Genomic DNA, 14,569 nt, shown 5'->3' on the forward strand with positions numbered 1-14,569 from the left:
TATTCTGACTATCATTTTCGTTATTGTCACTACTATCGTCGCTTGCAATACTCTCTTTTTCATTGGAATCTTCGTCACACCTACTTTCAATTAAAAAAATATCTACGGAACCATTACTCTCCGGCGCGTTTATTTCTCTTGGCTGCAGGTGCTGGGTTCTTACACTACTAGGTGAAACAAACCGTTTTGAAGTTAAGTCTGTGCTAGTAAGTAAGGAAGCACAATTCTGACGAACTTTGCGTCTATAAGTACCGCTCTTTTTGAACTGCTTCCACTTTTTCCAATCTAATTTTAACATTCTGCGTATCGACACTGTATTAAGAACTGAATATTTATGAAACAAATAAGCCGTAATCCCTATCTTTTAGCTATACGACGGTCGTATTTATGACTGTTGTATGGCACTTTAGCAATTTAACAGCTGTAAAAAGCTGATGTTATGATTAGTTGTACAGTAGTCACTCATAAAGCTTTTCTATGACCAAAGTGCTGTAAGATGTCATATTGAGGTTGTAAAACCGGGAAAAGGTCTTGGTTAAAACTTTTGTACGACAGTGATTAAATTGCTTTATTACTATGTTATACAAACGTCTGTACAACTGCGATTTAAGAACAATTTGCATTTAAACTAAAGTGCGGTATAAATGACATTTATACAACATCACGTTTTAAAACTTGCTTATTTACAACGCACCTACGATGTTACGGTGTGATGTACGACGACGAATTAGTCCTAAAAGGTCCAGATGTTATTACCAATTTGTTAGTTGGGATAGCCTCCTCCGACATAGCAGCTTTAATTTTAAGTTGCCGATTGTATTCGGGGCATTTTTTGCCGTCGGCTGGATGATGCTAAATGAAGTACACTGCGAGCTAAGGTGTGACTGGATGCATTTTGAGCAGCGAGGCTGTGATCTGCAGTGTGCCATAACATGGCCGTACCTGCAGCATTGCCGGCATTGAATTACCGGCAAATTGTACTTATCAGTGAGAAAAGAGTTGTGAAATAGGAACACTCTCTGGGGTATTTTTTTGCCCATCGATAATAAAATACTTTAAGCGTTATATGACATTAACAAAGCTAGACAAGATTCTATTTGTAACAACGACAACAAATGCAATCATGTAAGAATAAATAGTTTCAAACGTTACGTGTTTTACTCGAGTATCCTCTAATATTCATCAAGTTGGGAAAAAACTAGAGTAGTCGCCGTTTGCTTTTCACTTAATACCTCGATTGAAATTTCCCCCATATATGTTTATCGGTAAGAACAGACATTAGTTTATGCGCAAGCCATCTATAAATTAATCGGAATTGATAATAGGACATCACGTCTTCGAGCTTTCCTACCGTGACGACTTGTGGAAAATCGAGAGGGTTAAGGCACTTTCGTCCAATTAGTATTAACCAGGCTTCCACTAAATATAGGAAAAACAGTTTTTTGTGCAGGGCAGGCATGAGTTTAAATAAAGCTTTACTTAATCTAGACTTTGATATATTTAGTGATAGTATTTCAGTAATAAGAAATAAATTAATTGCATTTAATATGGGTGATACTTCTAGCGCCGGTTCGGGCTCGGCTTACTAATGCTATGTAGCTACATGGATGCGTAGGTTTCGTAGGTACATTAACCCTTTATAAGGCAGAGGCGATTTGGAAACCACTTAGTTAATAAACATTTATAGAGAAGAACATCCTCTTTTTTATTTAACTATTATGGTATTATATAGCAAATATATCAGGCTTTCTTTTCTTATTTATACTTTTTCGGTCATAATTTAATTTTAGTGAAATTAATTAATCTAAAGTTTGTGGTCAATGAATGCACTATGCCCGTTAAGGGAAGCAAGCATTTGTCACTGTTTCCATTATACTATTAAATACATAGACTGCTAAAATCATAACCCTTTCTTTTGGCTTTGCCGTAGTCGGGTAAAAATACACAAGTCGCTGTATCTAATAATAGTAATAATTTCTATTATAGGCGAGTGGTGAGACTGTTATTGGTATGATAATAAGGTCTAATTTTGATAAATCCACTCTCCATCCACGCTCCATCGTGAATTGCAATATTTGCAATAACTGAACTACGTTGTTTGTAGTATCAGGAAAGTGTATCATTTGCCACCTAAGATTAATAAAATTATAAAAGGTTACATGCTATATCGATAAATATTGTAATTAGAACTAATTGCATAGTATTACGTACATGGCAGTTATGACAAGTGAAGAAGTATTGAGTATTGCCTGTCACGTATCTGTCTTGATCGTCTTTGGATCGGCTTTTCATTGTACTAACATAAAATAAATTTAATATTTGCTTATTTAATGTAATGAGTTCAGAAAAAATGTGCAGATTCAACGGTGACGACGTTGAAACCCAATTAAGGGCCAGTTGCACCATGCCCATTTGATGTACTGATCATGTGTAAAAATGGCGCTAGCGAATGCTAACTGCATATTTGGGTTGCACCACGCTATGTGTCCGTTAAAAAGTTACGCTGCCCTTAACCGGTGGTAGAGCACTGGTTAACAGCAAAGTCGTTCGATAAATATGGCGGCGCTTTTTGGAAATTGTCCGTATTTCACGAATTTATGTTTGATTATTAAATAATTTGAGTAAAAAAGTAATGTAAATTATTAAAAATATATTTATAACAATAAAAAGGTGGAAATATCTAAACGCAAAAACGTGTGATAGTTGTCATAATGGTTTTAAATGTCATTTTAGTTGAGAGACGACTTGTGTTTCATAAAATACATTAATTTGTTCTGGATATTCAAAGAAAAGGTGTGTTTTAAATTGTAATCGAGTGTAGAATCAGTTTAAGTTGAGGATAAGACCAGATTGATGCTATCACAGGTTAACAAATACGTCCCATAAAGTGAAACTCGACGGCATGTAATGAACACTATTTATCGACAGACTGGTCATTAAAATCAATTTAAAACGCTCTCTGTTTATTGGAATCAAGATAAGAATGTTATATCCCTTGGAAATATTAGTGGATTAACTATAATATTCGAAAACAGCGAGATGACAACTATAAACATATACAAAGTCGGCCTCTGGAAATCGTAACCCACAACAGAAGTGAACTATATTTATAACTATAAACGCACATGAAACAAGATGCTACATATGAAATCAAGTATTTTAGTGTGAAGAAAATTGGACAATTCCAGACCAGTCGGCATAATAGGTTATATATAAGTGGGCAAAATGTGTACCTAATGTAAAACTGATTATAATACTTCAATTCATACATACTTGCTTGTGTTTTATTTGCTTTTACAACATATCTTATTCATTAACCCTAGAAATAACAACTTTGCAAGTAATGAACTAAAAATAGTATTATTTATGGTGATACCTATTTATATTAATATTTATTAGAATACAAAGTTACAATTAGATTTAACAATTAACAGCTCCAAAAATCTACATTTATTTTGAGTGTGGGCTACCTGGGTATCTCTTATCTTCAATTATTACATGATACCTATTATAGAGTCCCACACCCATTAGCGACATGGCATGGCAGGGCGTCCTTCAGCATATTGCAGAGGCATCCCTACACATTGAGCTCTGCTTGTGAATGTCAAGGTATCCCTCTGGAATTTTCAGGTTTACCACAGTGTCTTAGACATGCCAGATGACATACTTACCTTGATACTACGCCAAAGGATCTCTTACTGTGTCTAGACAATAGCGGCCTCCGAGGCTAATAAAGTAATTCTTCTGGAAATATCGAATATACATGAGAACAACTGAATAGTTTAATAGGTATAACCTGCTGTGGCAGCATGGTTCCATTTTTATCACTTGTCACTATGCCTGTCACTTTTACGTTTACATACTTGTTAGGTGACAGGCATGGTGACAAGTGATAAAGAGCTGACCATCTTAATTGTTTCCTTTCATACTGGATAACATTTATAAATATAACAGCCAATACCTGGGTTAGATAAAATATATGAGTAATATAGCCTCCCTTCTGTCACCTGAATTTTACTTGTATTCAACCAGTCATACAGTGAACTTGCATATAAATAAATTACAATGTAACAATTGTATGTAACCCTAGCCATATATTTGAAATAACATAACAGTAAATTAGTAAAAATATAATCCATAGGTCTTAATTTGCAAAAGAGCATTACAACATACTTTAGAGAATGTGTAAACCCATTATTTTTAAACCTGACTACACATTTATTATACACAACTGACAACTGACAATACCCTACCTACATATTAACCTACCAGTTCCTATAAATCATCATTTAAAACCTAACATACCTAAATAGCTCTAAATTCAGTCATAATAAAAGGCCCTCAGATTGATTTTATTTGTTTTCCCTATACCAGTTTTCAACAGCCCATGCATGTTTCATAAATAATTTATATCATGATCACCCCAATTAAGAAAAAAAAAAAATAGTTGGAATAAACAAGTGAAGTCACCAGTATGACAGAAAATATAATAAGTAGGCACTTAAATCTAATTGTGAAATAATATATTATATGTCAATGAGTTGTTGATTTCTCTCCGGATAACCTTTTACCTCCATTAGTCACTACCTAAAAAGGATTTAGTGTGAGGTAGAAAATAAAGTAAGATAAGGCAACTAAAAATATATTTTATTGTCAAAAATGAAATTCAGATAATATTTATAATACTTTATTTTTCGCAACAAGTTTTTCCAGTTAATCTAGTGTATGATTCTTGGATTTCTTGAATCGATTCACTTGTGTGTAACTTTCATCTTGTATTCCATATCAAATGGTGTATATCAAATCTGAAAAGAAAGTAACATGAAATTATCCCTTAGGTCGCGTGGTCCGATCGACTAGTCCGATCAATCGGAATACGAAGTTTTTTTTTTCCTGTTGGCTCGATTGATCGGACTATAAAGACTTAGAAAATCCTGTCAGTCCTACTATCGGTGTAATGGGATTTTAAAAGTTCGTCTAGTTCGATCGATCGAACCACGAGGACGTTTTTTTTCCTGTTGCATCGACTGATCGGACGTAACCGTAGACTTGATATTTTTCTAAGTCCGGATGACACATAAAGGTTATCTAAACTCATTACTAGACACTGGCATTTGATAAACTTTCTTGAATTTTATTTGATGCGATGTCAGTAGGAACCTAATGTCAACATCTGATCAATATCAATTTATTAAACTGGACGGACGGAAGATGGAAGAAATAATAGATCACAACGAAATCGTTTTCTTACGCCGTAAAGGTGGTTGTGTATTACTAAATAAGGGGCATCAATATCATAAAAATAAAAAGTATAAAAAAGGGCCGTCAGTATGGATATGCTGTAATAAAAAAAAAACAAAAATGCCGCGGAACGATTACCATTCATGTAAGTTTTAATCAATTTATTACAGTTTTTAGACCATAATAAAAGTGAATTATGATTTGTTAATAGTAATAAGATTTATTTATGCTAAGCTCGTCCTTTATTATTTCACACAGGGTGTGCGGATCTTACAAAAGAAGCCACACGACCGTTGCGTTCCAGATTATACAAAAAATGAACTAGATTATCAAATGGGAAAGATGCGGAATGCAGCGAGAAACTCGTTAGATCCTATTAAAAGCATATACGAACAGCACACAATACCGTTGAGAGACGCCGGTACTGATTTAATAGCTAAAATTCCTAGTTATAGCTCCGTGAAATCTGGTCTGTATAATGGTAGAAAACAAGCAGCCGGTGTAACAAAATTAACATTTCAACACCCCGCCGAGGTTGAGGTCCCGCTAAAATTTGACGACTTTAAATTGGAAGAGTATAGATGTGATGAAACTTGCATAATAACATTCTGCTCAGAAGAAGCTAAAAAAAGGATTAACACCTATAAGATATTTTATGGCGACGGTACGTTCCACAGTTGCCCATCACCTTTTCAACAGTTGTACACAATTCACGGGGATGTCGGGTCCACCACCGATAGTCTTAACATCGTTCCTTTGATTTATGTGTTCATGACGGACAGTACAACACAAAGCTACGTTACTGTTTTTAACATAATTAAACGACACTTGCCAGGATTTAATCCGTCACAGTTTATGACTGACTACGAAACTGCAGCAATGAATGCCATCTCCGAAGTATTTCCGCAAGCTACAGTAAAAGGATGCTGGTATCACTATGCCAGAGCCATACAGAGAAAGGCCAATAAGTTGCAAATTACAAAAAGGCAACATGACAAGAGAATTGTTGCTTTGACACAAGTGCTACCATTTTTACCGGTTGATTTAATACTCGAAGGATGGGAATACATCTTGGGTGACCTATACGATTCGGATGATCACGAAATGTTTGAATTTAAAAAATACTTTGAGGAGCAATGGTTGAATCCTATTCAATTTAAAGAAAAGTGGTCTGTATACCGGGAGCTTGTCAGGACAAATAATTGTCTAGAAGGATGGCACAGTAAAATTAATGGTCTCGTGGGCAAAAGAAAACGACCAAGCCTACTAAAATTACTGTCCATTTTAAAAATAGATGCTGATTATTATATGATCAAGATGAAAGGTGGGCTTCGTGAGAAACGAAAGAAAAATACTATAAAACGACAAGAATTTATTGAGAAAACGTTTGTTATGCTAGAAGTTACCGGTATGAACGTTGGATTTTTCTTAGAGCGACTGGCTTGGAAAGGTTTATTTCTACGTTAATTAGGAAGACTAGTAATTTCTAATATATATAGTCGGAGATGCTAAAATGAGTTTGTTATATAATGAAGTGTTAAAAATAATATGTTATATTTTTGAACAACTCTGGTTGTCTTTGTTGTTAATGCCGCAGAATTCATTAAATTCATTAAATATGTGTCATACATAAACATTTTGTTGTTATTATTATTGTTGTAGGTATTAGATAGATAGATACTCAGTCTTGTACACTAAAACTGATAGCACGGACCTCTTTAGTAGATATACGTCAACCTCATCACAGATAGACGCATTTGGCCATGGTTTCTATAGCAATTCACCTGTCAGTAAATGTTATTGTCTGAAGGTTTCTTCATTAAGCCAAAGTATAATATTTTGCGATTCAGATACACAGTAAATGTGCCATTTAACTAACATGAGTTATTTTGAATTTAACGGTAGTAATAGTTCCGGGTCGATTTTAAAAAGGGCGATTATCAATGCCAATAAATGTGTTTTCGACCATTGCTTCGCAGTTGAAGTACTCCCGATACCATATTTGCAAAAAGCCATGATGTTATCAAAATACAACTTCTACCTGCCGCCACATTCACGAGTGTGCCGCCAACATATCGATGCTGAAAACTGGGACTGCGTCATTAACGCCAGTACTGCTGTCACAAGTTTCGACGAAACTCACGCAGCAGACATAGTACAAATATATAAAAGTGCTCTGCAGTTAGTACAAATAACTGTAGCGTCTGCCCTAGAATAAAAATTTAATAAACTATTATTTAAGAATATGCCTATTATTTTAATACCTATATAAAATTTATTAATCCTAATTCACATTGAAAACAGGCGGATATAATATCCTTGAGCGGTTTTTAGAGAATAAGGGCTCTTAAGATTATTTGTTAGATCTTTCCTTCAAAACCACTATTTCGTGGTAGTAAAATTCCGCGTCGAAAAGCTAGCCATACACGGACGGTTTTGCCCGTCGGATCAGCCCGCCAGATGTACCGCCAGCGGGCACATCCGTGCGTGTGTGTCGAGAAATATAGATACGGATCTGCCCGCCGGGCACCCGTCCGCAGGCAAATCCGTCGGTGTGTGGTGAGATATAGCCACGGATGTGCCCGATCCGACGGGCAAAACCGTTCGTGTATGGCTAATTAAAGTGAGAAAACACTTTTGAGATGTTGGTAGATTACAAAAGTAACCATGAAAGTACCGGTCGGACAAACAGGAAAAATAAAAATTGTGTGATCGGATTAAGAGGATTTTTCAAGGTCTCGTGGTTCGATCGATCGAACTAGACGAACTTTTAAAATCCCATTACACCGATAGTAGGACTGACAGGATTTTCTAAGTCTTTATAGTCCGATCAATCGAGCCAACAGGAAAAAAAAAAACTTCGTATTCCGATTGATCGGACTAGTCGATCGGACCACGCGACCTAAGGGGAAATTATTATGCATAAAAATATATTGTGATCCATTTCAACCAATGGCAAAACCATTGAAAAATCCTTAGGTTAAGCAGGTTTAAATTAAAGTACAAAAGTAACTCGAATATCTGCTACTGCCAGAACTAACAGTGATGTATTATTGTGTCAACAATATATGTAATTGGAAATGTTACCCCAACTGTCGGTATTTGGGTCATAGTCGTAGGTAGCGTAGGTAATTCCTTGTGCTTAGGGCTCTGAAAGTAGTTAGGGATACGTATTAAACTAATAAGATAACTTACCGGGCAATGCAGCTAATAGAGAAAAACCACTTGATTTAAATATAAGTGTGTTTAATTTTTCGTGGATGACAAACAGGCAAATTATAAAAAACGTTGCTATAGTAAACAACCAGTAAAACGTATAAGTCTATGATGCATGTAGTTTACATATGTTCTAACAGCACCCCTTAAACTATATGTTCATAGTACACATCAAATACAAATTACTATTATCTACTAAGCACTAAGCATATAAAAATCTCTAACGAAACGCTGGAACCTTTCAATACATAAAGGCTTTGTTAAAGCATCGGCCAGCATGTCGCCAGTACACATATACTTTATTACCAGCACACCATTTTCAACTATCTCGCGAATAAAATGATGTCTAACATCAATATGCTTAGTCCTTGCATGAAACATGTGGTTCTCAGACAATTTAATTGCAGATTGATTGTCATTGTAAACCACCACTTTGACATCTAACTTCAAACATTCCGACATGAATGCCCTAATAAACAATGCCTCTTTGCACGCATCAGATAATGCCATATATTCACTTTCCGTACTGCTAAGGGCAATTGTACGTTGTTTACGACTCTCCCAAGAAACTAAAGAATTGCCTAACTTAAATACATAACCAGTGTAAGATCGACGATCGACTACACAAGCCGCCCAGTCTGCGTCCGCTGACCCTGTCACATTCAACCCACTCTTCTCATACTTGATGCTGTAGTTCATTGTACCCTTCAAGTACCGAAGCACGCGCTTCGCGGCTTTCCAATGAGCTTCCGAGTAGCAATCGTTAAACTGACTTAACATACTTACAGCATGCGCGATGTCAGGACGCGTACAGACCGCGATATACATAAGGCAACCGATCAAGTTTCTGTACTCGTAGTCTCCAGTCTTCTCAGCTTTCTCAAGTTTCAAACCAACTTCCATCGGTGTTTTGGCAGGTTTACAGTCAGTCATCTTAAACCTTTCCAATACTTTGCTGATATAACCAGACTGATCCAGAATGATTTTTCCATCTTTCCGGCTGACGTGTATTCCCAATACACATTTCGCAGGCCCAAGATCCTTCATAACAAACTGTTTCATCATCTCCTCTTTTACCGCCTTTTTCTCAGTTTGATTATTGCTGAATATCAAAATGTCATCAACATAAAGGCCGAGAATGACAATTCCATTGTTATTCGATCTAACATAGACACACGGCTCGGACGCCAGTCTCTTGAACTTCAACTTTTTCACAAGAACGTCGTTTATCTTCTCATTCCATGATCTACTAGCCTGTTTTAACCCATAGACAGCTTTCAGCAAGCGAAATACTTTCCCTTTGCCGCTCTCTACTCCAAAGCCTTCAGGAATTTCCATATAAACCTCTTCTTTCAAGTCACCGTTTAGAAAAGCTGTCTTGACGTCCATATGATCAACCTCCATATCATATTCCGCCGCCAGTGCCAAGAGTAGTCTTATTGTGGAGTATCTCACGACGGGTGAGAATGTTTCGAAGTAATCTACTCCATACTTTTGTGTGAATCCCTTCGCAACCAACCGAGCCTTGTATTGCAGGAGCTCTCCATTCATGCCTCTCTTTTTCTTAAATATCCACTTGCACTTGACAGGTTTCTTCCCCTTCGGCAAGTCCACAAGTTCCAGACATTTGTTATCTAAGAAAGACTGATACTCATCTTGCATCGCTCCCTTCCACTGCACAGACTCAGGACCGTCGAGTGCCTCGCGCACGGTAGTGGGGGTTTCCGCGCCACAACTCGAGCTGGTGGTGAATACCGAACAAAATGCCTCCTCGAAATCGCTCCGTCCTCTCGATTCCTCCGAATCCCAAGAAGACAACCCAGGAGCGTACTCTTCATCTGAAGTACTGGTTTCATCGTTTTCGGTATCATCAGCGTCCTGGTTATCACTTGCAGGCTCCGACTCTTCCGCGATGTCAACGCATTCCGCCGTCTGCACTCCTACATTTTCAGATTCATTAGTAATGACCATGTACGGAGTCGGCTCGTTGACCACAGGTTGCTGAACCGGGTCCTTGTAGAATTTGTCCTCTACAAACACAACGTTACGCGAGAATATACATTTCGTAGGATGAGTGGGATCTACGAGCCGATATCCTTTCGTATTCTCGCAGTAACCAACAAAAATGTACGATCTACATTTCGGATCCAGTTTCTTACGATCCTCTACGACAGAGTAAGCAACACAACCAAAAATTCGTAAATGGTTCAGATTTACCTTAGATCCCGACCACTTCTCCTCTGGAGTTGCGCCCAACACGGCCTTGGTTGGCGATCTGTTCTTCACATAAACCGCGGTATTCATTGCTTCTGCCCAGTATTTCTGATTCAAGCCAGCTCCCTGCAACATACACCTCGCAGCCTCAACAATCGTGCGATTCGCCCTTTCGACGACCGAGTTCTGTTCTGGGCAATGAGGAACTGTCAGCTGGTGTCTGATGCCATGCTGCTTCAGAAATTCATCAAACTTTTTATTTACGAACTCGCCTCCCCGGTCACTACGCAGAATCTTTATAGTTTTGTTTGTTTGATTCTCGACTAGGGTTTTGAATTCTTTAAACTTACCAAAAACTTCGTCTTTCGTTTTAATAAAATAACTAAACGTTTTACGCGAAAAATCATCTATAAAAAGTAGCATATATCTCGAACCACCGTACGATGTTTGCGGCATAGGCCCGCAAACGTCAGTATGTATGAGCCCTAAGACTTCAGTCGCTCTCGTAAACGATTTCTTTGGAAACGGTAACTTAGGCGTTTTCCCTTCTATGCAAGAAATACATTGTTTAAACTCGGAGTTATTAAAGTCAATGCCGTTGGCCATACCTGATTTCAGTAGGTTCATGCTTCTTGAATTCAGATGACATAGACGACGATGCCACACATCTTGAGAAATAACACTACGTCCAGTCCCCACGTTCGCTGCGACATGTTCAGCGGACACAGACTCAGACGATCTCGGTTTACGCGTGTTCGAGACGGTTTGTAATTTGTAAAGACCATTCTCACATTTTGCAATAGCATATAAAACATTTCCAAAATAAATATTACAAACATCAGAAACAAATACGATTTTAAAACCTTTTGACGTCAAAGCGCTGACAGATAGCAAATTACATGACAAGTTCGGAATATTAACTACGTTACAAAGAGTTTTTATACCGTCTTTAACATGCAGTTCGGTACTGCCACGACCCGCACTACAAAGCCTTTCGCCGTTTGCCACGGTGACTTCCAAGCTCGTGTCTGGAACGAAGTCGTCAAGGATGTCCCTCCGGTTGCAGAAATGGCTCGATGCACCCGAATCGACGTACCAGAAATCCTTCTGCACATCTACCGACAGTGCGCTCAGCATTTGTGCCGTTTCTTTGGCAACGGGTCCCTTCGTCTTCCTGTTCTCTGGACAATTCTTGGAAATGTGGCCCAGCCTTTTGCAGCGGAAACATTTGACAGGCTTTTCGTCACGTCGCTTCGCCACCATCACGGAACCACTACTCGTGTCCGTTCCGTTAGCCCGGCGCTGATGTTCCTGTAATAACTTTTGCTTTACCAGCTCGCTCGACACTTTGACACTGCAGTTTTCTAGCGCCATTATCAGTGGGTCATAGTCAGATGTGAGTCCACTTAACATTATCACAGCTAGAAACTCGTCGTTCAGCGGAGCTTCGATGTCGGTTAATTGTTGTGCGACATCACATATCTTCGTAAGATACGATTCCATATCGGGATACTCCTGGAGCTTCATCCCAAACAACTGCCGCATTAAGCCCAGTCTTCGGCAAAGACCCCTGTCTTCATATGCAGTCTGAAGACTTACCCACGCCTCCCGTGCGGTAGTTGCGTTACGCACGTGCGTGATGGCCACAGGGTTTATGCTCAGACAAATGCGAGCCAGTGCTTTCTGTTGCTTCTTTTTATCGTCGCAAATAGGTTTCACACCATCATTGCTCTCGACGCACTCCCACAAATCTTCATGGATCAGGATCATCTTTACCATGAATTTCCATGATCCGTAGTTCCCCATGCCATTTAATTTTTCAATAGCTGGAACAATAGCCGCCCCCGAACTGGACGTCGCCATTTCGATTTTGGAATTTCGTGCGCAGAATTTTCACGACATAAAGAATAACGCACACAGCACTCCGCAGACGCTCACTTCACATTAAGCGACTGTTACCATAAGCTCTGCTACCATAATAGAGAAAAACCACTTGATTTAAATATAAGTGTGTTTAATTTTTCGTGGATGACAAACAGGCAAATTATAAAAAACGTTGCTATAGTAAACAACCAGTAAAACGTATAAGTCTATGATGCATGTAGTTTACATATGTTCTAACAGCAGCTCCTTGTTTGATTCGGCTTTGCAGCTTGGAAAGCATTTGGACACTGAACAATCGTAGTCAGCAGTTTCACTTTAATGTGCCATTAAGATACATTGTTTTTAATATAATCATAAATATATTCAAGATTAGCATGGCATAAATTGTGTAATATTTAGATTTAAAACCTGAAAAGAAACTAGTTCGCGCCTACAAAAGTTTTGTCGTTGTTGAAAATTTTGACAACTTTGACATTTATGACTGGGTTGCTGGTCTGCTGGGATATGAAAAAATAATTCTACCATAAAAAATTTGGTAGGAACGCATTCATAGTATGGCCACACGGTTAGCGTTTACTTTCTGTTATTTTATAGTTGGTGCAACGCATTTTATTTAGCAATCGATAAGACCCCCACGTAAGCGTTAAAATTTAGCGAACTGTGCTTACGTTAGCAGGTGGTTTGGTGCAACTGGCCCTAAGGCAGTTCTTCAGTTCATCTGATGATGTCAGTGACGGTATGCAATTATATTCTTCCCAAAAATATGACATAAATGCTAGACTTGACGTACTCCAAAGTAGAAATTATGACCTTGAAGAACTTGAAAACATCTTGTCTGAAAATGTGCCGTCTACCAACGTGTATTCCCATATCATGGCGTCAACTGAAAACCAAACGAAAGTCTCCAGGACACAAAGCGGTCAAGCTACCTTTAGCCAGCAAACAAAACAAAGAAATTGGGGTAGGGCAACTGGTTCATTTTATGAGCTAGATTTTGACGAAGACTTGATACCACGAAATAAATATACATCGAGAAGTCAACCAATAGATTACTTCAAAAATTTATTTCCCGAAAAACTGCTGGATTTAATTGTACGTAATTCTCTCGGATTGTCTCGGAATTTTGCCACGGTTCTATTGAGCCTGGGGTCCGCTCGGCAACCTAATCACAGTAATTGGCGTAGGCACTATTTTTACGAAAGCGACCGCCATTTGACCTTCCAACCCAGACGGGAAACTAGGACTTGTTGGGATTAGGAACAAACTTTGCTACCGAGTACCTATAATACAACATGTTTCATCACGCCACCGCGAGAACAATACAAGTTATAAAATATTAAAAATTGAAGCCAAATTAATGGTTTCAAAATTATATAATTCAAAATCATCTCTTTAAAGTCCATCCTACCAGATAACGTGAAGAAACAAGTCAATACTTACTCTACGTTTTTCTCCTCCGCTTTCTAAGGGACAAAGAGCCGAGGATTCCGAGGTAGAGTGGTGATTTTTTTTTAAATACAGATCAAAGATTTTTGGAATTATTTTATGAACCTAACAATACTATCTTTATACAAAACGACCTAGGATCCGTGAGTTCCCTATGTACATTACGCCCTTTCATGGAAATATGTTTTTTTATAGAAGCGGATCAACTTAACAGGTTCAATTTCGAAACTGAAATATAGAGACTTTGAAATTTTCTGTTATACAGAAAACACAGCTTTATGTAACTGGCATTATTATTAATGAAATAGTTGTAAGTATTATACATCAATAAACAATTGATTTTTTTTTTACACCGTTTCACATATCACAGACCTTATATAAGTTAAGACATTTTATTATTTTTACTCTACCCCTCATGTTTCAAGTCGTTAATATTATTGAATCTTCTAACAAAGTAGTGGAATATTTTTTAAATTTACTGTCTATCTTACATACTTAACCAAAAGTGTATTGAGCCCACACCCGGGCTCGAACTCAGTACCTACAGTTAGAAGATAAGCGCGCTGAC

General features: G+C 37.8%; 1 protein-coding gene across 1 annotated transcript; it reads left to right on the plus strand.

Moving 5' to 3' along the window:
* The first annotated feature begins 4,839 nt into the window (after window positions 1–4,839).
* LOC133525225 (uncharacterized) lies at window positions 4,840–7,804 on the plus strand. The gene is made up of 3 exons (XM_061861514.1): window positions 4,840–6,649; window positions 7,221–7,352; window positions 7,638–7,804. Exons 1-3 carry the CDS (start codon window positions 5,575–5,577, stop codon window positions 7,802–7,804), a joined length of 1,374 nt encoding a protein of 457 aa, XP_061717498.1. The 5' UTR covers window positions 4,840–5,574.
* The last annotated feature ends 6,765 nt before the right edge of the window (window positions 7,805–14,569 follow it).

Source organism: Cydia pomonella, chromosome 14 (genome assembly GCF_033807575.1).
Source record: "Cydia pomonella isolate Wapato2018A chromosome 14, ilCydPomo1, whole genome shotgun sequence".
Taxonomy (NCBI): domain Eukaryota; kingdom Metazoa; phylum Arthropoda; class Insecta; order Lepidoptera; family Tortricidae; genus Cydia; species Cydia pomonella.